General features: G+C 37.7%; 1 protein-coding gene across 9 annotated transcripts in view; it reads left to right on the top strand.

The window, feature by feature from the left end:
* The window catches only part of ZNF385D (zinc finger protein 385D), a 428,288-nt gene that overhangs the window by 267,356 nt on the left and 135,468 nt on the right, over positions 1–25,464 (top strand). For all 9 annotated transcript variants that reach the window (XM_065630222.1, XM_065630223.1, XM_065630230.1 and 6 more), the window contains one exon: positions 25,035–25,177. In XM_065630222.1, coding sequence (XP_065486294.1) covers positions 25,035–25,177 — 143 coding nt within the window. The remainder of the gene's footprint in view (positions 1–25,034; positions 25,178–25,464) is intronic.

Genomic DNA, 25,464 nt, shown 5'->3' with positions numbered 1-25,464 from the left:
CTTCTCCCCCCCACCCCATGTTTTGAGTAACTTCTGTTCTCAATGTTTCCGTTCACATTATACAGGAAATCTAACATATTGGGATGGAATTGCATTACCTGTGGGATGAAATGATCGAACTGTTAGGGAGAAAAAACAAACAATTTTTGCCTGAAAATGCTGTCACAATTCTGTTTACGTGTTGGCTGTTTTCAGTTTCAGTGTTGTTTTGGTTTTTTTTTCAGTCAGTGTTGTAAAGTGTAGTAATTCATCTGCATACATACTACTATTCTGAGTATCACTTTTTATTTCTGGAACACTTTCTTGTAGAAGAGATTCGTTATGGGTGAGTCATGGAAGAAAAAATACCCCCACACACCCCAAATCTCACCACCTCTTTAAAGAAAACACACATTGTAAAAAACAACCAAGCAAAAAGACCTGTTTCAGTAGTTTCACTAAAATATTTAGTTGTCACTGGTTTGTTCTTAGGAGGTTATATTTTCTCCTAGTTTAGGCACTTTGGAGGCCTTTCATCACATTTCTGTTTGTCTTCATTTAAGGCAGGATGAATCAGTGATGATAAGGCTATGCTTTTGGAATGTTTTGAGAAACACAGATACTGGATTATGAACTGTATTTTATCACCAGTCATCTGCAATAAGAAATTGTAGTTAATATATAATGGATGCTGCATGTGACAGAAGAATTCAGCTGAGCAAGCAAATGTATAGGATCTTGAAATCTGCGAGAGCCTGTGTTTATACTTGGAACATTACAACCTCCTGGGCAGTGAAGTTCATATCTTGAAGCACTGAATAATCATTAATGCATGTATACATAATAATAGTTTTTAAAAAAATCCTGTTTGAACTTACTGTGCTAGATTTTTTTTAGATACTGTTTAGAGAAACTGTTTATTTAAAATACCTCTAAATATATTCAGGATGTTTCTATAAATGAAGGGTGATTTTACCATTTCTCACACACACACAGAGAAAAGTCATTCCCAGTGCTACCCTTCTTGTGAGTGGCAGAATTGCTCCAAAACCAAAATCAGAATTAATGGTTTCGTGCTTCATTGGAGAAGATTAGATCACAGCTACTACAGCTGAAGGTCCTTTAATAGAAAGTGTGTGTATGGGCAGACATGGGCACATGTGAATGTGTGGCTGTGCATGTTCTAACTGGGATGACTCTGGAATCTAATCCTGCATCCCTGCTTAACAGATGTCTTGCTTCTGTTGAGAAATGGAAAGCTAAGTAGAAAGCAGATTTTAAAAATTTTCATTATGATGCCATGCCTCTGTCCTTTTAAATCTTTTTTTCCTAACAGACAAATAATATAAATTATTTTTATAAAATATTTTAAAACAATGAGAGCCTATGAGTGCAGAATTATCTCTGAGTCATACCATATAGCTTTTACTTCTCTGTGCCTATGTTCAAATATCCTTCCATATGATTTTGATTTTGTTTTATAACCTGGTGGCAGTTCTAGAAATTCTTGCAATTACGAAAATGTTATTCAGGTTACAGGAATCCTTTCAAAGCTTTTGCCTCTCATTGCACTGAATAAGATGGTAGTACTTGAAAAAGAAGAAATATATTTGGAGTTGATAAAGGAAATATTTCAATTTGGTATTAGATCACAAAAAGTTCTTGGAATGCAATAGGAGGTCATAAGGACTTCAGTTTTAAAAAGAGGTTATTCACATGTAATATACTGCAAAGATTAGTTTTGCAGCTGAAATTGCATAGATGATTGGTAACAGCCAGAGAAAATGCAGCAAAAGAGGTTGGCTAGAGATATAAAAGCCTGAAGTGCCTGAGATTGTACTTGAATGAGATTGCTTGGGTTGGAAGTGGGAAGCAGCTTTGCCCTGTTGTAGAGTTAGGACATTACACGGCAAAGCCACATTCTGTAGGTCAGCCTATGTTCTCAGTGATTTTAGCGACACATTTCTGCAAAGTCTACTTAGGGGTGAAAAAATCTAATGCATGAAGCTGCATTATTGGCATGCTCATATATTTAGATCTCCTTGCCCATTTTGTTGACCGCTTCTTTCAGTTCATCAGTCTGATGCTCATGAACACGTTCCCCTCAAGGAATTTTTTTTTTCTTTTTGCTTTGTACATATGCACCATAAAAAGCTACTCTAATCATAAGCATGGTAGCTTAAAGAAGCTTGGCAAGGGTCTGGATCAATTGTGAAATAAGAAAATGCAACTGTAATTTGAAATTGGAATAGTAAGAGAGTCTTTTATGAAAGTTCAATTACTGTACACTCTTGCCTCTTGTTAACATCTATGATAAAATGGTTCTGGTTTTTTTGATGCTTAAAAATGTACTAATTTAAATTTTTTTTAGGTTTGAAAAAAGATAGGACAACTTGAGTTCTTATCCAGAGCATTTAAACAAAAGTACTTGTTCTCTGTTTTGTTTTTGTCTTGTTTTTTTTTTTCTTTTTTTTCCCCCCTATTTCTGGTTTGGCAAAGGTCACAACTATTTTAAAAAGTTGGGATTAGATCAATCTATCTCTTTTTTTAATACCTCAGCTAGCTGGCCGAACCAGTTGTTTGGACATGGGACATTCTTTGATCACTGTGGGATCAGGTCCTGGCTTTATTACCCAACCAACTAATTTACTCTGGTTTATAGTCCCTGCAGGTTTCAGAATTTAAAACCATAGTGTACTTCTTGTGTTTCAAGTACAGCTTGAAAAGCTCCTGGGGTTTGGTAATGTGTAGCATCTTTATCTCTGAAACACTTACAAGAGGTACAAAAATGAGATTGGCTGGGAGTTTCTGCTAATTCTGGGTATGGCCGTTTGAAATTCAGCATATACTTAGGATCTAAAAGGACTTTGGCTCATATTGGTAATCTTTATACCGCGTATTCTTTATGTGTTCTGTTTATTACAATGTAAACGTGCAGTGTCTTCCCCAGTTCTCTCTTTCAGAAAACAAGACAGAGCCTATAAAATGGGTTTATGTTAGAAAACCGTCTCTGAATATTAAAACTGCTTTCTGAAGAACAAAGGAAAAAAGCTAGGCTTAATTTACTCTTCGATTATTACTTCTCAGTGTTTCTCTTATTTATTTACTTTTATGCTGTAATTGAAAAAGCAGGTGGACAGTACAGTTCATTCAAATGAAAGCCATGAAAATTTTCTCAGCTTCTTTTGTTCTCGTTGACCTTGTTTACTCAGTTTGTTTACTGCGGAGTGTAGTAAGTTATGAAGACAGAGGGAGATAATGGCTGTGTTTTCCAATACCGTTACCCATTGGAGCACTAGAGATCAATATTGAATTAAAAAAAAAAAAAGTCCAAACACACAGAACCTTGGCAAGGTCTGCAATTGTGAATGCACAAGCAAGGAGGAGGTGCGGAGGAAACCAGTCGTAGCACTGCAAGCAATATCAGTGCTCTTCTTGCTAAGCCAAGTCATTTTTCAGTAGCAACCTGAGGGTCTACTGTCTCTATAGTGCAATGTTTAGCAAATTAGGTTTTGTTTGATGATATTTACCTGTGATAGCAAATCCACTCACCTGTCAAAACCAGGCTGGTATCAGGGGCATTTAGTTTGCCAGATATGTGACTGCTATATAGCAAGCACACTGTTCCTTTGTTTTTCTGTTATTACTGGTAAGTTGCGCTGCTGTGAGCAGCAAATTTTTCAACAGTGGAAGGTGCACGAGCTTGTCCGCTTCTAGGTAGCATAGAAAAATGAATATCTTTGCTCCAACCCTTCATGCAGCATCTGTTATTTTCGGTAGCCATTTTTATTTCTTCAAGAAGGAAAAATAGGCAGACGTGAAACTTTACTTAACCTCCTATTTAGCTTTGCGGTTCCTGTGTTTGTAAAGATAAATTCTAAAAGTCAAACAGGCTATAAAATGTTGTGTATGCAGATGTAAAATATATTCAAATCCTTTCCCTTTTTCTCTCCCTCTCTGACTGAGGGCATGGCAGCCACATGAACATGGGTGCTGTAGAGCCATTGTAGTGCATTATTTCTAGCATCCTTGCATGGTTTTAGCACTCAAGACATGATGTAACCATTTATAAACTTTTGTCTCGCCAATCCTGACCACAGTCTGCCTACCTTGTAAAACTGGTTATTTAGTCCGCCTTTCCACAGGCAGTGCTAGGGCAGTTGCACTAACCTCCTAATAACACATGTAGTTTCTGTTGGCTTAAATCTTAGTAGCACTGAGTATTTGGGAATTTAATTGGTCCACTCAGTAGGATTTTTCTCTCTCATTTCGTTCTTTACTAAGAAAGGTTCAGAATTAACTCCCTTTCTTTTCAGTAGGGTTGAAATAAAAATTTTCAGCGTCCTTACAGATTCCCGGTGGGTTTCCCTTTTTTTTTTTTTTTTTTAATCCTTTGCAATATTTTTATAGAACATAAAAGATATCTTCTTACATAGGTTAAAGCTGAGAAACCTACTCAGTGCTAATTAGCAGCCCACCATTTGGGTTCCTATGGGTTTGGTAGCAGGTGGACATCTGACATCTCTTTGGATATGCCGTATAGAAAGTTCAGTGCCTTGCAGAAATGCCTGTCTATGGTCAGATTCATGTATATGAAGCAAGTATCCTTCATGCTAGCATTTAGCTCTACGTACTCTAATTGTGCATGCAATAGATTATTTTCCCAATACACACAGGTTTTCAAGGTAAAAAGAATCAGTGGCCTTAAAGGACATTACTACACATAAATATCCCACACAGATACGCTCCTTTGCATGAATGAACTTATTGAATGTAATGAGCAAACACTGAAAGGCTAAAAACACATTTAAAAAAAAATCATAGCAACATTCGAAGTCTCTCTAAGAGTATAGTTACAATCAAATGTGATTGTGGAAAGCCTTAGAGTGTCTCAAATATATATAAACTCTGCTGGCAGAGAAAAGCAGGCAGCAGGTAAAGCACTGTGGTATGCTGGTGCTGCAGAAAAATGGTACCAGCAGCACCACCCTGCACAAGCACACCAAGATAACTGAAAAAACCTGCTCTGCTTTGCCCTTAGTGACTAACTTGAAGCAAAATTGTCATCATAGGCTATCAGGCTATCATCAGCACACAGGGAAGAAAATTTATTTTAATAGCCTGAAATTAACCTTGTGAAGGCAATGAGCGATGATGCTACGTGTCACTGTGCACACCCAGACAACTCTACAGATTTTAGGAAGATAATACAAATGTGTAGAATAGTAATATGCTTTTATTGCTTATTCTCCTGTGCCTTGATTTTTTTTCTAAGTTAAATATATCCAAATAATCAATGTAGTGAGGAAAAGCAGCACAGGCAATATTTGATGATACTTAGCATTGAAAGAACATTAACATTGAATACTCCTAAAATATTCCTCAGTTTATTCTGACAATGTTCATGCGATTTGTATAAGCTTTTTGTGCGTTTCTAGTAGCAAGATTTCGTCACAGGAATATTCACGAAAAGAACAATTGCAAGATACTTTATTGTAATTTATTAAAGAGGTTTTTATGTTAAAAGCTATGCCAGCACATTTTCAGCAGTACAAAGCCCACTTTAGATTCACCTGGAAACAGAAGTAGTGCCATCTGACCTCAGTATATAGTCAAATAAATTATGAATGTTTTATATCAAATATCTGTTTGAGAGACCCCAGCTGAGCTAATATCTTCCAAATCACGAAGATAAGAAGCAATAATGTTCATTCTAAACAACTAGACCTTTTTAGGAAGCTCACAGTAATAGATTGCTAATGTTGTTATAGAATGTTTAAAATAATAAATAAGTTAATCTTTTAAGAAATCTTTCCAAGGTGCCTGTGATAGGAGGATCTCCAGTTTTGCAGGTTCTTCTGTCTGTGTAGCCAGCTTCAGTTCTAGTAAATAACGTAGGGAGCTGATTTTGATAGCACATTTATTGAGGTAATATTGATGGTTTGTCTGAAATAAGTTGGCTGGTTTTTGAAATCTGTGAATATAATGTATGTATGGCAACTGCTGGCAGATACAGAAAAGAAATCTCTTTCAAATTCAAGAATCTTTCAGCAAAAATTGGGCTTTCACTGATGTTGTTTTTAGTGAGTCAGATCTGTTTTTCATAGTGAAGGAGGAAGTTTTCAGAAAGTAATTATTATTTATAATGAACTGTGGAAAGTCTTGGTCTATGTTAATGGATTGGCTTGAACTCAATTTCGTTTACTGGACCTAACATGCTGAGAAACATCCATGGCCCCCAGTAAAGTAAGACTTTCAACTGTGCTGGAAATACTACATCAGACCTAGTCTAATTAAGGTAACTGTCACATAATTTGTAACAGTTGTGTTTAATATCTCCAATAATTTCAAATGTGAATTAAATGCTCTTTAAAATCTTTTGTTGATCATCGGCAGTGTAGTCAAACTTTGGCAGCCGCTTGGGCCACAGGTCTGAGGCTGGAGGACACTGGTGTGGCCAGCAGCATGACCACCAGGCATTTCTTCCTCACCCACCACCAGCCTGGAAGTACAGCAGGAAGGTTTTTTCCACTAGGGTTGCAGTACTTGGTCGAAGAGTTGGTCCCTGTCTCTTTGCTAGAAGAGTCAATGAATGTGATGGAAACAGGAGGCTGGGCAGTTGGATAACTTGAATTGCATTGGCTTTGCACGGGGAGCCCCACTGAAGGGAAGATGCACCTGCAGGAGGGAAGGTGGTGCTAGAGGTCTCCCCATGCTAGGGGAGCTCTGCACACCTGCAGGGGAAGACTCCATCAGTTCTTTTGTCCATCTGAGCTTTGGTGGCTTCCATAGGAAGGCTCAGGGATTAACTGGCAGCAAAAGCTATGCTGATTTTTTTTAATTTTTTTTTCAGGAATTGTTTTAAAACTCTTTTCCAGAATCTAGCAAGCAGCTGCAAACAAAATACGGTTATTGTTCTTATTACTTTCTGTTACCAAGTCATCAAAGCCAATAATGATAATATTAAATTCTTAAGTCAACTGAACTATTTAGTTCTATACATCCCTAAGTCCATATCAATTCCCATTCTTATTTTTTTAAAAAAACAAAAAAGCTTAAAGCTACCACAATTGTTCATTTTAGGTTTACATTTTCAAGGGTTCATGTGTGTGGATAGGATGGGGCCTTGCAAGATTTCCTGCTTATGTACAGATTATGTAGAGTATCTCTTAATTCACAGTAGTCCTATTTAAATTCTGTTCAGTTTTAAGGGGCCAACCTCTCAAGTGATTTGTTGAACTGGGTTGTCTTTTTTTGTCTCATTAAGGCATGTTATTGGCGATATCATTAAAGACATCAGGACAATTCAATTAATAGTTCAGTAGTTTATGGTGATTCTTCCCCAGTTAACAGACTCTACACTATTTAAGCAGAACAGCAGCAGGAATGAAAAGCTGAGGTTCATTCTTCACCCCCACAAGAAGAGGCGGCTTACATTTTTCGTACAGTGTCATCTCATACAGCTCTGTTGAGGTTTATGACCACAAATCATACCAAGCTATCATTTCTGTGGGTTTATATCTCAGCCAGAAAAAGCTGCATGTGGGAGAAGCTTATTTCTAGTCTCCAAGATTTTAACATTTCCAGTGGTGTGCCTGGAGATGCTGAATGGACATGTGTTAAAATTGTATATGGGTAAGAATTTCTAGTGACAAGAAAACTTTGATTTGTAATTAGAATGTCAGTTTGACTTTTGAATGTGTCATTTTGGAAAGGCCAAATGGCATTATACTGTTATAATAAATAGCAAATATAAAATTTATAGTGAATTTTAAGAGGAAAGAGATAGAATCTTGTACTAAATCATGTCTAATATGAGGTTATTGTCCATGTAGTTAGAGGAATAACTTAAGGAAATATTCTCAAAAACAGATTTTCATGGGAAATTAAAAAAGAAAAGTCTTCTAGTCCCCTCAGGTGTGTATGTGTGTCCAGTGCCTTATGTGTTTTGCAACATGCAGTAGCCCTCTAAGAAATAGCTCATGCCACCTATTCCTAGCTTTCAATGAAGAGAAAGAATCCTGAAATCATGTGAGTTGGCAAACTTAATACCCAGGGACTTCCTAGTAGTAGTTTTCTGGGTTTAATTTAAAAAAAAAAAAAAAAAAGGCTGAAACCAACTTGCTTACATCTGCAGAGGAAGTTGTAGGGCAAAACTGATGGGGTCTTACTGATGCAAGAAAGAGATGTTCTGGTGGGAACTAAGTTCTCAGCTTATACTTGCAAGAGCAAGTGGCCTATTCATTTCAAGCCATCGGACACTGAATTATACTGACTTTCTCAGTCTCTTTTCACTGTACTTGGTTCTCCACCGGTCCTGATACTCTGAGTCTACCAATTTGGTAGCATGACCAGACTTGGTCTTGGTAATGCTGTGTCAAAAATGCAGTGTCAAACAGTGCACAGAGGGGCAACCTAAACATGAATTCTGCGTTGCATTCGTGTCCCTGCTACAATGTTATTCTGTGTGCAACTTTAAGATCTTCATATCAGTTCTGTGATATGGTTGATGCTTGACCTCAGACACAGAGATACATTTTACTTTTACCACTTTTGGAACTGCAAATGCTCATGTTGGTGAACACCTGAGTCATTTAATGCTTTCTGTGAACTTAAACGGTAGGTTAAGTGAGAACTCAAATGCAGATGTTTTTTTCACATGTGGTAGCAACAGAATCTACATAGCAACACCAATCAGCTGTGTGTGCTCTAGGTCTTCTTAACCCATTTTAAGTATAATTTATCTGTTTGAAGAATGCAATAAAGAAATCCTAACACTCCATTTGAATTCTATCTTTCTCTGGGCCAGATTACCACATATTCTCCCCAAGTCCAAGTGGAACAGAATAGCCAGAAATACAGGTTTGCAGAGTCTTTTCTCAGATGCTAAATCACATCTTTCTGTAAAGCATAAACAAAGGCAACAGATCTGTGAAGCTACAAATACCCAGTGTTGAGTTAGAAGAGCAGAAAGTGTAAGGTCCTAGCCTAATTCAGATACTTAGACACAAGATTTATGCCAGCATTACTAGTTTAGGGCTGAAGAGGAGTGTGCAAATCTTGATTTAAATTTTGTCATGGCTTGGTCCATGTCTGCTGAAATTTTCTAAGCAGGTTAATACACCCAAAACGCTCTGCTATGAATCAGGTGATTTATGTTTCTTTGCAACTCCAGATCTGTAAAATTGGCTTCAGCGTAGGCATTGGAATGCAACCCTTATACAGGCAAGCTGTTTCAGGTTTCTTAGAGGCTTGCATGCAAAATTGCGTCATGGATTGAATTGATACCTCTGATTAAACAGATTCAGTGCATTGCAACAGTTGTCTGTTAGTATTACAGCTCAAGCTAATAGCCAATGCAGCTTTACTTAAGTCACTGGATTTGTGGAGACATAGGAGAGATAGACCTCTTTTTCTCGACATGCTGTCTTTTTCAGTAAGTTTATGGGGTTTTTTTGAATACCATTTTTAGATCCAAGAATTGCCTCTGGAATAACCATATTCTTGTTTTAAAGATGTGATGTCAGAAAGACAAGATGGAACTCTTACAGCATCTTTGGCAATATGCTTAGAGTACCTTCATTTTCATCTTATGTTTACAGTTTCATTATGCGTTTCTCTTCTTATGTGGTGTACCTTGGTGTTTTGTGGGTTTGTTTTGTTTTTAAAGAAAGTAGTGCCAAATTCTGGATTATGCAAACAAATTCTCTCCGGTTTATGGTGATGCAGGTCAAGTATTTGGGGTTTTGATTCATCCTTCAAATTTACCAGCCTTGGTAAAATTTTAATTCCTTTTCTACTAGAATAGTAATTCTCTTTTTTAAAACTCATTGTTATGGAACATTTTGAATGTTTAGTCAGATGGAGTAATGCAAATAAGAGATAGACTCTACTTCTGCATGCATGAATTAAAAAATAATTAACTTTCCTGACGTCATTTCACTGACGGGAGGGATTGGAATAGTTAAATATATGCAGAAGTATTTGCAGGATTGAGGTTTGTCTGTGGCTTAGCAAATCCTTGCATTTCTATAGCAATCTGACAATTGGTTGGCTCACTTCACTGGTTTAATATAATTTCATTTTGTTGGAAATGTATTGTAAGATTACCTCTTATGGAAAGAAAAGATGATTAGAGTATGTGAGGCTCCCTCCGATCCTTAGCAGCAGAGTGGGGGGACGGGAGGGAGGGATCCAACTTGTCAACACACAGTTCCATTGAAGGCTCTTTGTGCTTGCTCTGCCCTCTTAGCTTCTCAGATATTGTAAGGTTCTTCTGAACAAATTAATATAGCAAATGTATTAAAATTCAAAGATGTTAGGGTATGTAGGAGGGTGGCTTGCTGATGTCCAGTAATAAAAGCATACTGAGAAATCACTTGATGTATTTGATATAGTTCAATTAAATGAATGTCTGTTGCCTAAATTGAGTGGATTACTTTTCTATTTTAATTTGAAAAAGTAATAAAAATACTAGGAACATGTAAAATAATGTGATGCAAAGAAGTCAAATGATGATTAAAACTTCCTCCACATAGTCAAAGCAAAGCAATGCAATGACTTAAAAGGATCAGAGCAAATACTTCCTTATATAACAGACTCAATAACATCTGGAATTATAGTAGCTAGGCTTAACATTATGAAGCTGCATGATTCTGATCCCTCTGATCTACATGGATTACCAGGAAAGTCTACAGAGGAATTTTTCTCTTCTTGGTACTGTATTTTATTTTATCATACTTACAAGGACTGGTAGCATTGCCTTTTGAAAACCAGATTTGCTTTCATATCTCTCAAATAACTGTGTTACGTAGCAGAACTGAAGTTAGTTCTTCTGGTTTGTTTTGTCTTTCTATCAGAGGGAGGCTTAAAAATAAACCAAAACATGCTAACTGAGACGTTTTTTCTTTTTCCTGTGGACTTGACAGTTTTTCTGTGTTTTGCCCAAGGCTTGATTTTTTCAAGCACCTTAGTAATGAGGTAGATGAGTGCAAAGAACTGAAATGTTTGAGGTGGGTTGTTTTTATACTAGGCCTGTTTCTAAATGTGTTTAGAGTTAGTTTAAGAAATGCTGGATTATAGACCATGAATAACTGTGAAGGCAAAATTGGTGAATGTGTAACCTGAGTTTGTGATGCACACAGACTAAAATTTTAAGAGCTATATAGGGCTATAAGTAAATATTCTGAGCAGGATGATTGCATGAGCAAGAAGGGAGCTCCATAAAAAGTTATAGAAATGTTTTATAGCTCTCTCCTATATTTAGTTCCTGGGACGGGGACTATAACATTGTAAGATGCCTTGATAGGGGACCAGACCATAGCTAGGACGACTGAAGAACAGGCCAGGAAAGGTATTATTACTTGAGATCTTATCATATTCTTTTTTTTTTTTTAGAGAAGGCTTTAGGCTGTTCCTGACCTATGTAAAAATGCAGATGGATAGTATTTGTGCCTTTCACCATGCCTTGCCATCCCTAGCCAGCAGTGAAAACTGCACATTGGTATGCAGTCCATTCCTTGCCACCTTTTTTTTTTTTTGCAGTCTTTTAGAAATTTGCCCATGTGAAATGGTAACCAAAGATACCCAAGATACTGTCCTGCAGCCTTTTGTTTACAGCTACAAGCTGTGTGGTCGACTCAGGAAACCTTACGACAAAATCTATGTCAGAACCTGTAAAAATATAATTGCTTTTTGGGTGAGGAAGAAGTTCTGAACTGAGTGAATAATATGTGGATTTATCATGGAATAATTTTACGTCACACAATAGTAAAACACTCTTAAGAAACATCTAGATAGGATACAGAAAAGCTAAAAAATCACAACAAATTTCATATAGCTTAAAGAAATGTGAACATATTGTTGGGTTAGGTTTGTATTTTTTGGCCAATACTTTAGCTGCTTTACTGAAAACTCTTATGTGTACATGTGTAAATGTAACTCAGTTGTAATCAATAGAATTACCCACCAACAAGCACAATTTATATTAGCCAGGGGCAGGGATTCCCATTCATTAAATCTGTGGAGGACATGCCTTTATCTATTTCCGTGGATGCAGCCTGGAGCATCCAACATGTCATGGATTAGATAAATTGGGCCTGACATGCCTGTGTTTCTGGAAAATAGGACAAAAATTTATTTTGTCCTTTGTGTCTTGTCTGCAAAAGCACTGGTGCTTTTGCACCGCCCCCACCTATAAAGAATGACAAGACATCATTTTCTTTGCTTGAAAAACTTTTTTTAATTTATAGGCATGTTTTACATAGAGATATAAGAAGTGGACCTGCCAGCATTTTTCTCAGTATTAAGGACAGTCAGCCTACTAACTGCCATGTATTCCAGCTCTCAAAGCATTTGCCTAAATCAGCTCCATCAGGTGTAGACTTACCAAAACTGAAGTTTTCATAGCCCTTCTTTATAAATAGCCATTTTGTTAGGGCTTCGCTGAAAAATAATGTATTCGCTTTCCCAGAAAGACACTGGCCCTGTGGTTGAAGGATTTTTGTAGGCTGCTGGAAACCCAAGCTAAATTCCTTCGTGAGGTGAATACACATTTACACAAATCTAAACCACCCCAAAAAGAGATTATTGTACAAATACCCACAGTTAGTCAGCAGCCCAACTGTTGGGACTTTTCCCTGAGGCATTGGGGACTTACAGAGCAGGCTTCCCTATGGGCCCTTGATTAAAATAATTAATTAATTAATTAATAATGAATTTCTTTCCATTTTGGAAACTTTTTTAAGGATTTGCTTCCATAAGAGTGTAGCTTATGTAGAGGTCTGCAGAGGGGACAAATTCTGTCAGAACTTTGCAACAAAGAAAAAAGTCAAACTTCAGAGTGTTTCCTCTCCGTATCTTAATCGCAATCAATGACATCTTGAAGCAAAGCATCAGCCAAAATGCTGTAGAAGAATAGTTATGATCAATTATATGTAATTTTGTGATTGGAGGGGCATGTGCAACACCAAAGCCTGATTCAAGGGAAATGGGATTCTTATTTATTACTGGCATAAAACATGGTTTCAAACTGGTCCTCTATGGCAGAAGGGTCATGGCTGGGATCTGTTAGTGAGAATGAAGGTAGCCTGCTTGTGCAGTAGAGCATTTAGAAATTCAGAGTTGGTCAAACTGTTATTTCAAGCCCTTGTGCCTTTGGAATTTTTGGAGTTTTTGTTTGGTTGGTTGGGTTTTTTTGTTTTTGGCAGCTCAAAGTGTTACTCAAATGTGAATTTACATGGAGACTCACCAAGAACCAGAATTTGATGGCTCTAAGCTCTGATGCTTGAGTCTGCCACCGTAGATACTGGGAGGAGCTCATTATGCTGTAAAACATTTGCAGGACCACCTTTGATGAGAATCTTTCACAGTCTTCCCTGCTCTGATTTGTAGAGAGTTGGATTCAACTCCTCCTCCACAGCATCAGTACATGTGGGCCAATGCTCTTACAGACCACTGTATAAAATGTGTTCAAATGATCTTTATCATAGATAGGAAAACCTATGCTTTCTTCACTAGTCCTAATAGAATTTTCTTATATATCTTTATATGTTATATTGCACCATGGTGTTTATTTTTGCTTAGACTTTTTGAGTGTAGAGACTGATTTAGAGTGTAGCTATTTTCTAAACTGTAGCCATGACTGAGGAAGCACAATCCTACAGTTTTTGGAAGGAAATAAAAACATTTATTTACGTCATATGGCACTTATTTATCTCCGTTTATAAAGAAAATTTTTTTAAAAAAATGAATTGCACAAGAGCAGTGTATGATTGCAATAAATAGTTTTGGCAATGATGTTAGTATTTTCTAAATAAAATACAGTTACACAACTATTACTTTTTAAGTATGTTACTATCACTTTTTCAAAGTATAACATGCTCTATTTAAACTTTCTTAAAACTAGATCTGCGTCTGGGTATAGAATTTCCATAAAACATCTGTTTAATTGATTCTGGCCGAGGTTCAAATTTCTCCCATCGATTTCCAACATCCCATTCTTTTATTTCCATTCTTGTTCTGCCTGTTGCCTTCTTGCTTCCCTTTAGCTTCCCTTTCTTTCCTCTCCCCTTTTCCCTCTCCCAAATTTGATGCAGACTCCTTGCCTTTAACGCCACCTTTAGGGTTTTATGCTTTATCAGCACCTGCTCTACTTTCATGGTTGACACCTTGCTGAACTAAAAACCCTGTGCCACAGTCCGGAGCCTGCTAATCATTTGCACCCCCAGTCTTCATCAGACAAATGAATGTATTGATCAGTGCAACAAAGCAAAGGTTCTAAGAAAGCTGGTGACAATCTGCAATTTCTGGTGAATTAAATGGCTCATCTCTTCATATGGGAAGGCTGGTATCTTGTTAGTGTGCATGTTTTTGTCTTATATGCATGCCCAGCTTGCTATATTGAAGTCACTGTAGTTAACCTTCAGTTTTGGGCAATGGGGCAACAAAGAAACATCTGATTTCACATACCCATAAGACAGTGTGATGTAAGCTGACCTCAACTGCTTAATGCTGAAGGGAATGACTCTAATCATATCTTCATGTATTCAGGAGGTACTTAACAGGAGATAGGAAGATTTTTCTCTCCCTAGAGTGCAATTGGCCTTTTTTTTTTTTTTTTCTTAATTGCCTGCTGATGAAAATCCAGAGATTAGTCATTACTTGACACAGTGCATGTGTGCTTTTAGGTGGCATAAAACTCTGTTCTAGTAAAGCTCAAACTTAACTGTTAACTAAACATATTATCCCTCTCTTCCCCTGTCTCTATGGGGACAGCAGACTGCCAAGAACTGTCTATTTGTCCTTTGTGTTGCTTCTCAATACAAAGCATGGATTGCCTGCGAGGATAACTTCAATTTGTCATCACCTCCTTTTTCCAGAAAGTCTTGGTCACAGATGGAGCCTCAGGCTCTTGGGTTTTTTGCACAAACAGCTCTATCTCTTGAGGGCTGAACTGGTTTAGTTTCGTTAAAAGTGTAGTAGAAGTTTTATGAAAAGTAATGTGTTGGGGCTTAGAGACGATCAGGCCACATGATCTGATAGTTTTTTTCTGGTCTTACACCCTGAGAAAGAATAATATGAAAGATATTAACATTTGCTGGTTTGGTTTACTTTTCTTTTAGAGCTTGAGATATTTCATTCAGAGTGGAAATCAGGTATTTAATTGGTGGGAAAAGTTCCTGAGTCAAATGATTTAAAGTATTTTTAATTTAGGAATGTATACAAGAAAAATGATGAGATGATATATAATTTGTCTTAACAAGTAATTTTCAAACCACTATGAACTGTATAGTGACCTAAGTCCAGAAGTTTGTCTTTTAAAACTCACTTCTATCTAATGTGTCTGTGGCTGCTCTTATTATCCATTTGTAAATCTTGTGCTTTTGGTTCCACCCTACTTTTTCTCCCCATTTACGTTCAGCAAGAAATAATACCTCTTACTTGTGAAAGACCATAAACTTAATAGTTTTAAACTGTATTTGTAAACTGTATCATTTATATATATATGTGTGTGTACCATTTTTTGTGAATCAAAGTTCTGAGACTGTAATAGTTTCTGATGTATTGTGTAGGCACTTTTCTCTTTTATGTGTTGGGAAGAAAAATGAAAAATGTTCTTTTATCTCACTAAGTATGCATTTTGTCATGTACATATACATAGGTGGCCCTACGTATGCAGAAACTGTGAGGTTAATTCAGAGGGGAATCTTGCCCCAGTCCATGCAACCCTGGCATAGATTCAGGAAGGTATTTTCATGTCCATTGTTGTGTGCTATCTCGAACACCAAAAACCAACTGGATCTACATAATCATAGACGTCCCTTAACTCTTTTCTCTGTGCACTCTCCTTCCCCTCCTCTCTCCCTATGGAGGTGGCTTTGACTTGGGCAGACTTTGCTTTTTCGACTTGGATTCTGTCAATCTTCTCCAAACTCGGTCACTTCCCACGTCAATCTACCTGTTTTTCAGTAAAACAGCAGAGGTTTCACAGCTAGCAGAAGAGTAAAGTGGTGCTCCGGAAACATGCAATAACTGTTGCCTTTAAGTTCCACTTACTCTTGCACTATGCAGTTAAAAATGTGTAAAAACTATTTCCAGTGAAGAATTAATAAAACCTGGTGAAGTTGAGCTTTCCCACTGCTAAATGGAAGAGGCATTGCTGCACAGCGCTATCCTCATAGAGTGTGCTAGTGGAGTGTGTCCATTCCATGATATTAGTTCTATATTTGTCTCAGTTGTATGCTTGTTTCATATAAAGACATCAGAAATTGTTATTTCTTTCCCAAGCATGCTTTTGAAAAAATGGCACTTTTAAAATTGCTAATATATTCATCAGAAAAATGAAAAATTCTTTGAAAATCTGTTTGCAATACAGTGTTCTTCCAATTAATAACCCTTGGAAATCTGTGCTCATTATACCATAAACATGACCTTTATAAAAACATCAGAAAAGTGCAACTTCAGAATATGCCAGGTCAAAGATTTTTTTAAATGTCAAAAAGCATAAAGCTTTAAAAGTAATGCGATTTTTATAATACTTGGCTGATGCCTGTATTTTTGCTTTATTTCTTTCTTTATGGTGGGAGACTGTGACCTCAGGGGAGCATAGAAGATACTTTGGGATAACTCTTAATGCCCTTCAGCAACTTCCTCCCTCTTGTTCAGTTCTTGGATCCACTTAGTTTGTAACAACATTTTTATTGGGCCTGTAGCTGGTTATATTTGTTATATCTCCAGTGGAGGTTACTAACCATATACTCACACCCACTGGTTAGTAGACATCCACGGTGCGCTAGTCAATAATGGTGCTGCCAGTCTGTCACTGTCGGAAAATTTCTTTATCTGCTGAAAGCTGTAGAGAAACACTGTACATGCAAGTTTCGGGGAAATGCACATTTGTAACACTGGTCCCTTCCTCTAGCTTCCCTGGATTTCAGTGCTCCTCTGAAAACACCCATGCTTCCCACACACCTCAAGATGCACCTTAGCTTGAGTCTGAATGTAAATCCTTCTGCTGTGGGCTGGAAATCAAACTGTAAATAGGAGCTTTATGTGGGAATAGCTAGTCAAGATGAAGACCTTGTGGTGATGAGAAGAGAAGGGAAAGCTATTTTTGTTTGATATACAAACTATTCTGGCCTGGCATCACTGCTTGGTGGTAGGAATGTCTATATATATTTCTAGCTCACTAGGCAAGGCAGGCTTTTCCCTTCCTTGGATTCACTTTCTTACTAAAGAAAGCAGAAACTTGTATCAAACATGAGCAGCAGGGGAAGGAACTACAGAATAGAGCTGGGAATACATAGTTTGCCAAAAGTAAAGAGATTTATGGGTACAGATGTCAACTCATCAGTCTGCTCATCTTCTCTCTAGCATTTAAAGCTAGGATGGAAGAACAGGTTTTGATATTGCCTTTGCTATCTTGAGGTCACTCATGTCTGAGTGAAAGTATGTTCAATTCACTACTAGACTAAAACCAGGGAAGGATGTTGCAGTGCTCAGAGCACTAAATTTAGGGACTTAGGGCTCAGTTCCTTGACCTGCCACAAACTCCTGAGTGAGCTGTGAGCAGGTGACTTATTCTGTCTGTCCTAGAAAAATGGAGATAATATCTTGTCATGTAGAAATGTCCTGAGAATTAATACCAGAATTGCATAGAGGAAAAAAAAAAAAAAAGCCTGCTGTGTATTTAACGTTTGATTATCTTCGTAAGGCAAATGGAAGTTAAAAGCTCCTCCATTCTCAAGTGTAAGGAGAGCTGCAGTTCATGGGCATTTTGCTTGTTTGTCTTCTCCAAAGCCATGATAGCAGTCTTGGGCTTTCTGATTCTCTGGTACCTGGTGTGGCTGGTATTTGGTATGGGCAGCTGGTAATAAGCAAGGTGATAAAGCTGGACAATTTCTCCTTGTTTCATTCTACTAGAAACAGCCAGAACTTCACAGAGAATAGGACATTAGTTTTGGATCATTTAATCTTCAGTGATCCAGCATCTTCCAATAGGGAAAAAAATCATCCAAATTTGTCTGACCAACTGGAATAAAACCTCGAAGGATTCCAAACAGCTCAATTAGGTAGGTTATGGTGCTACAATAAAAAACTTATTTGCTGCCCTCATGCAACTTATAATCCATAGAAGATGTTGCCTGTAGCATGTTAGTGGAATTCATCACTAGACAGTGTTAAGTACTGAAATTTGGATAGTGGTTTTTCAATAGATTTTGTTTAATAAAAAAAATATTTTAATCAGTAAAGTGGTTTTTTTGTGGACCATAGCATATTCTGCAAATGGAGGGAAAGGGGTGGCACTTTATGGGGTTCATGAAGGTTCTGACATTCACATCCTTGTGGCCTGAGGTGGGTAAGGTCTGCACAGTTCTGTGCACTTTGATCCCGTTCAGACAGACTGGGCTTTATTGTCTGTGACCCTGGCCCACCTGTCTGTTAATGCAGATGGATAATGGCAGAGAAGCAGGATGGAATAAGGTAGCAAATGGAGAGCAGGAATCTGAGCTTGTTTACTAAAAGTAAGGACAGTAATGAAAGGAAATAATGGATGTCAGAGTATTCATGCAAATTTATGTCTGCATTTTCCTAGTCCAGCATCATAATAGTAGTTTCACAAGACTCTACACAACAAAAAGAGAAATCTACTCCTTTGGGTGTACAGAGGGGTATATTTTTCAAATAAAATTATTGCGTCAGGATACATGATTTTATGTTTTTCAAAATGCTACTAAGTGTGAAAGAAAAAACCAGTATGATGCATAGCCACAGGCTTCTAAAACTAATAATAATAATAAAAATAATTATTTTTCAAAACTAGCTCACTTTGCAGGAATCATAGAATAAATATTGTCTCTAGACCTGTCATACTTTGAATAGCAGCAAGTGACCAGGGCTGATTCAAAGTTTCCAGGTGAATAGTGTATGTGCTAAAAAATGCACTGTATAAATAAATAGTGGGTACTGATTTGTGCCAAACTGGAAGAGTTTTACTTTATTTTAAAAGAGAGGAAGGGAGGAAAAGAGGGAAAGAACTTGAAAATATTTTTGTAATGAGTAGTTTTGAATTATTTGGGTTTGGATGTTAGATATTTGCCAATTTTTAAATACTAAAAATGGTTAAGTATCCAAGTACAAACTATAGAATTTCATTTTGGGTGAAATAAATGTTTCAGCTGACACAATAATTTCCTGCTCCCCACTCCCCCCTTAAGCATTTTTATTTTTTTGGTTTGGCCAGTGAACTGAAAAATCAATTACTTGCAGATCTCCACAGCTGAGACAGTGTTGCATTCATCCTCTTCAAAGTGACTAGTCACTGTTAACATTACTAACAGCAAAACCTATGAAAGGAAAGCTTGTATTGCCAACAGCATACTTGATCCTCAAGTTGTCTCAGGAGAGTCAGTGGGATCAAGGCTGATGTGACTGGAGCCCCGTTTAGAGGGTTCTTCTTTTCTAGTGGGTGTCAAATACTCAATACAGTTGGCTTTTTTCTTTATTTTGACATAACCTCCTTTCAGTCCATACAGAATAATATGGAGATAAATGTAGCTTATTAAAATTAAATATTTAAAATTAAAAAGTGTATCTGTTTATGCACATAAAAGGTACAGGTTGCATGTTAGCTTACTTGCTAACTTTCTGTATGCTGAGTTCATATTTTAGTCACTTGAATAGTATAATTCCTACTAATAAGTAGTTTGCCATGTCAGGCTAGATCACTGGTACTACTTCTGGAACTGAACTTACCTTTAAAATAACAGTACAGCATTTTTTAAGAAACGTGTCTGTTGCAAAAATGAAGACTATCGTATAGTGATAGAACGGAGCACCCTAGTGACTACAGGTCATGACAAATTACATTAAGCTAGTTCTTAAAAGCCAGATCTACAATTCATGTCACATTATCTATGTTATATCCCAGATTATTCTTTTGTCTTTATCTGTTTTTAAACTTCCCATTTGATGAGATTCTCTGAAGTCTTAAACGTGATATCTAATATTTCAGATAAAGAAAGTTCATTATTCATCATGGCTAGCCTACTGCTCTTAATTACTTATATATTTTTTCTCTTTTTGAGGAAAATCCTGTCAAACATACCTTTTCTTTGGCCCACTGGCAAACTGAAGTCATAATGAATTAAAAGTTCTAGCTGATGTTGAGTTATCCAAATGTAGGTTTCTTAGCATTTGTAAGATGGAACATGAGGTGCCCACATATCCCTTCATTTTTATACTTTAAAATAGCCTGAGCTAGTTTTGTTGAAAATTTTTTAGGAGAAAAAAAAATCTTCTTTGGGCTCAAGGTCTCTAGGATATATTGTGATGCTTACTGGGTGTGAACTGTCAGGATTTAGGTTCCTATATAAAAAATATTAATGATACTTTTTGAAGTTACCAGCTGAAAGATTCTCTGAGCCTCTCCCAAGGCAGAATGTGTGTATTGTTTTGACCTCAAGTAAACTATCATGGAAATGTTGGGAGAGGTGTGAGGTGGAGTAGAAAACTTGGGAATAGCCGTATCTTGGAGAAACCAAATTATGAGACTGAAAACAAACTCCAGGATGGAAGGGAGATTGAACATTAGTTTTGAGTGTCTCTGTTGTATTGAAAATGGCTGTACACATGGCCAGAAGGAAAGAATTGCAAAGTAATGAAGGAATGAAAATAGAATTCTGCAGAGATTTGCTTTTTCTCTCAGTGTTTACAGTGGTAATAGTTAGTGATGGAAGAACTGCAAAAGATTTAGATTAATGGGGTATTAGTTTAGAGTTCCTGTCTAGTTTACATACCTCCAAATTCCAAATGTATTGCAAAAAATTATCTACATTATTTGTGTCTGCAAAATTTCGGCTGGATGTTTCCTTAGGAGAGTCTATTTGATAATAGATCTGGCGATTCTTCTTTTGGAAACTAAACCTGCAGTTGAGTTTATAGAATTGGGAATGAGAGTGTGCACGAGGAAAGGATACACAGGGGAAGATGTTGCATGTCTTTCTCTATAGCCAAGTCACAAAATATAGCAACATACAGTTGCCAAAGTGTTGAACTGTTTGTTAGAAGACCTGAGGGATGGGGATCTTGACCTGTGCCTGGTGAAGCAGTAGTGATGAACTTCGTATCACCAGTGGTTTCTGAAGGAGAACCGCTAGAGGAGGCTATGTCACAAGGGGCATGAACCTCAAATTGCGCAGGCAGGTCTACACCATGTAGACTGTGTATGCTCAGAGCACAATGCTGTGTTGGCTGCTAGTCTGCACTTAAAAGTACTGCAAACCAGATTACCTAGTGGTAGGGCAAAATCTTTAGTCCCAACAGGACACACAAAAGTCCATCCATGTGTAAAAATGCACAGTTTGATTGAGACTGGGGGAGTTCTCAAAAACTGTCTCCAAGAGATACAAGAAGGAGCAAAGGTTTGTGGCAAGCTTTTCTTCAGACTTGTTTGCTCACATTTATTTTGGATGTATTGCCTGTGCCTCTGGCCAAGAAATTATCTTGCCTGTGTTTTGAATTGCCTGAAAACTGAAGAAACAAATGATTGCTTCAATCTTGGTTAAAATACTGAGCTAATTAAGCTTGTAAGTGTTATTATTCTTAAGCTTCCTACAAAGAAAATTAAGGTAAAAACATTTACATGAATTTCCCAAATATCTGGAACATTCACCTCCAATTTAGGATCTGAATGGGCTGGAAAGGCTCTTCTTGTAACACTACAATTAGTAAATATGTTAGTATTTTCCTAGTAGCATCTTCCTATTTTAAAAAATTGTAGCATGCTACTCACTGACCTACATTTTGGGGGGACTGGTTTCTGGCAATGTTGTCTATGTGAACTTCAGGTAATAATAGAGAACATAAAGCACAGGCTATGGACAAAGCCTGTCAGTGGTGTGGGATGTTATCCTAGCTTTACTGATCAGAGTGGAACTCCAAACCTTGCTGGTAGGAAGTCTGTAAAAAAACTGACATTGAGGCTTCATTGTATGTTGATTAGCAGTGTTGCATCTGCACAGGGAAAGCTATGGAGGTCTTTCTCTACAAGCTTATCATACAGAACACCAAAACAGTCATAAGCAATCTTTCTGGTTCATCACCTTGATCCGGTGTTCAATAACACTGAATAACTAAAAAGCACGTATGTCTTACTATAGTAATTTTCTACAGCTGCCGTTGTCGCACATAGCACCACTGATTTACAAAGTAAATTCTACGTTATGAGTTTCAGTGCACTCCTCTTTCTTTCCTTTCAGTTTGGCTTTCTTGGTTCTCATGTTTTTCTTCTGTCATCATTTCTGCCCTTGATGTTGCCATAAATTTCTCTACACGTGTTCTTCAAGAGCTCTTCCCAGGGAGTTTCTACCCCTCTCCATCCCTGTGCTAATGGATTAGATGGGAAACAGTTAACATTGACATTCCCAAATGTTATTCAAAGTTTTTTCAGTTAAGCTGAGTCACAAAAAAGGTTGCCATTGCCTCAGCTTTTCTGTTGCTGATTCTCTGCACATGGTAAATGGAAAGAGAAGCTAATTTTTGCAGCCATAAACAGCAGAGAATTTCTTTCAAGAGAAAGCTTGAATTTCATGATACCTATCACATGCTCCATCATTAAGGGATATGTCTGACACTATCGCAAAAGCAGAGAGCAGCTGTGCTCCTGAATATACTCATTTTTTGTGCCACTGTAGCCAGGACTGTGGTAGATTTTAAGCTCTGTTCCAGAGGCTCCGAGTCCCAGCCAAGGTCCTGCAGAGCTGGCTGAATTCTTCCTTTTAAAGCATGTTCTCGTCCCCAGATGACTTTGCACAGCACTGGCTGGCAGCAGCAGGTGGATGAGTGCATAGCCATGCCGCCTTCAGGGAAGGATGACAGAATAGAAACATTTCATTCTTCATGGCATGGTATCCTATGAGAGTATGGGGATAGCAATGCTGTTGTTGTAGGTAAACCACACCTGCGAGGCTCTCCTCCATAGCACTGACATAATACACTCGACGAGCTGCGTCCCCAAGCACAGGTGATATTTCTCAGTCCAGTTTGCATTTGCATCTGTAAGTTGTAGCATGTTTAATCAGCTTCAAATTCTTTGCTGTTGCCAGGTGAATGCTCACTTTGGCATTTCTGTACAATCTAGGGTACAACCTAGAGAATTCTTAGTAAGGTTTTTATTCGTGGTAGTGACTTCTTCCCTTCATGATCTGTAAAAGCTTTACATGAGAAAAATAAAATATTTCCAGCATCTAAAAAATATCTTTATGGGTCTTTCCTTTTCAGAGGGAGTAAGACTGGCCTGTTGAACACTACCTTATCATCATTCTGACCTGTTAAATTTATTTTTACACTGTTTTTGTAATAATTCCTTGGAATGTAGCAATTGCCAAACCAATGGCAATCGTGAAATACTTGATGATTCTATGCTGGTGAGCTATGTAAAGCAGAGCTTCTTGCTTTCTGCTTTTCTGTTGCCCATATCCCTAGCTACTGCATTCAAAGAGTGATTTTGTACACTCTTGCATTGAGATAAATGTAGAAGTTACTCCAAAAACGGCAATTACTCTGGGGCAAAAACTAGCATGAGATTGGAGTGAACCCTAATCTAATACCTTTGGTTTACTAGTGGGTAATGTTTTCCTTTCAGCGATTCCTTCAGGGAGGAGCTGAAAGTTGGCAAAAATAATGTCTTTGAAAATTTGGCTCCAGCTGATTTTATACCTAGAAGCAGAACTGTGGATGATCTGCTACAACTGGTTAATTAAATCCTGTGTTGTTAGCCCTCAATTAGATGCATTAAATTGCAAACCTTGTTAGCAGATTTGCTGGCCAAATATGGAGAGATTCCATATATAATTCTGACTGCTTTATATTTGGGCTCTTAAAGAATGTATGCAGCTTGTCTAATGAAGTGTCTGTATAAACAAGAGGAAAAACTAAACAGGTTTTGGATTTCTCCCTCTGTTGGTCTGTCTGCCTGTGTCTCTGTTCAATGACTGGGGTAATACTCCCCTCACTTTTTTTTTTTTTTTTTTTTTTTTTGTTTCTTGGACTCTTTGCAGCAGGTTTTTACAGTCTGTTGCCTGCCTCTCAGATTAGAAGAACACTGGCATATTTTAACCGTTTCCTAGGATCCAAATAGTCTTTAATTAACAGGGAATTGATGTTTTGGAGTGCAACCAAAACACGGGAGACATTGGAAGCAGAAAATGGGCTTGGATCCTTCCAGCTCTTAGCTGGCTATGGCAAGGGGCAAACAAAATAAGTAAAATAGGGTCTGCTGCAAACAGGTAGCAACTTATTGGTATGCAAGGGGATTTCTTCATTTGCATTATGTTCCCACAGAACTGCTGGCTGGTAGCATTGGCCGGGAGGAGCTTTCTGCTGTACAGAGTCTGAATCAGCTTCACCCCTTGCAAGAGTAGACAGTGTTCATCGGTACCTTTCCATAAACTGAATTTTGGTGGCTGCTGAAATTGTTCATAATTTAGTTTTGTATTGATCAACTCTTTAGGCAGCAAGGTATGTTACATTTGCAAGCTTTAGGTTGACTCTGAAGCTGTAAACTCCACGAGTGAGCACTTAATTAAAAAATCAAAAGCCTGCAAATGACGTGACTTTTGCTGAGCTGAACATCTAGCTGTTATTTTTCTTCTGGAGCAGTTTGCCTTTGGAGGCTTGAGCAGTAGGGCTGGGATGAAACACTGAAATTATAGCAGAATGAGACTAGCTGAAGTTCTAAAGGGAAGTCAGACATATGCTGAACTATTGTTCCAGATAATCCAGGGAGAGAAATGGTTTATTAGCTAATCTTAAATAACGATAGATTGATACCTGAAGCATTTACTGGCAAAGAATTATAATCGACAGTCACTGAGTCAGCAGTGCCCTTTTTCAGGAATGCAGTAATTTGTGGACAAATAAAAATGTATTAGTTTAATCCACTATTGGCTTTTTATTGTTGCTTTTTTGTGGTGTTGTGGTGGTGTTGTTGCTGTTGTTGTTTTCCTCCTTATCGTAGTACTTACTGAATGCCTTCTGTCTCTTTCTGCATCTAGGTGGTACATGCCAGAGCCCTGCTCTTCCAGCCCTAGTGCGTCCTCCTGCTCCACCTTTGCAGCCGTCGCTGGATATTAAACCATTTCTTCCGTTTCCTCTGGACACTGCCGCAGCCGTCAATCTCTTCCCCAACTTCAATGCAGTAAGTACAGAACTCAACAGTTACTGTCCGCTTCAGTGAGCCACACTTTCCATGGAAGACTCAAGAGGGCACAAAGTAGAATTTTATGTTCTCAATTAAACCTGGAATATCCTCTCCTTTACTGAGGGCCAAATAGCTCTTTCAGACACACTGGTAGGCCATAAATTAAAGCCTAGCTGAGTGTTAGCCAGAAGTAATGTAGAAGGAAAAAATGATACGATCCCAAGTGACATGCAATAAAGTTGCAGGCCATATTCAGTCCCAGGGCTTGCGAGTTTCCCACTCTA

The sequence above is a fragment of the Caloenas nicobarica genome, chromosome 2, assembly GCF_036013445.1.
Source record: "Caloenas nicobarica isolate bCalNic1 chromosome 2, bCalNic1.hap1, whole genome shotgun sequence".
Lineage (NCBI taxonomy): Eukaryota > Metazoa > Chordata > Aves > Columbiformes > Columbidae > Caloenas > Caloenas nicobarica.
Note: the sequence above shows the minus strand (reverse complement) of the source record. Positions and strands in the feature narration are given on the sequence as shown.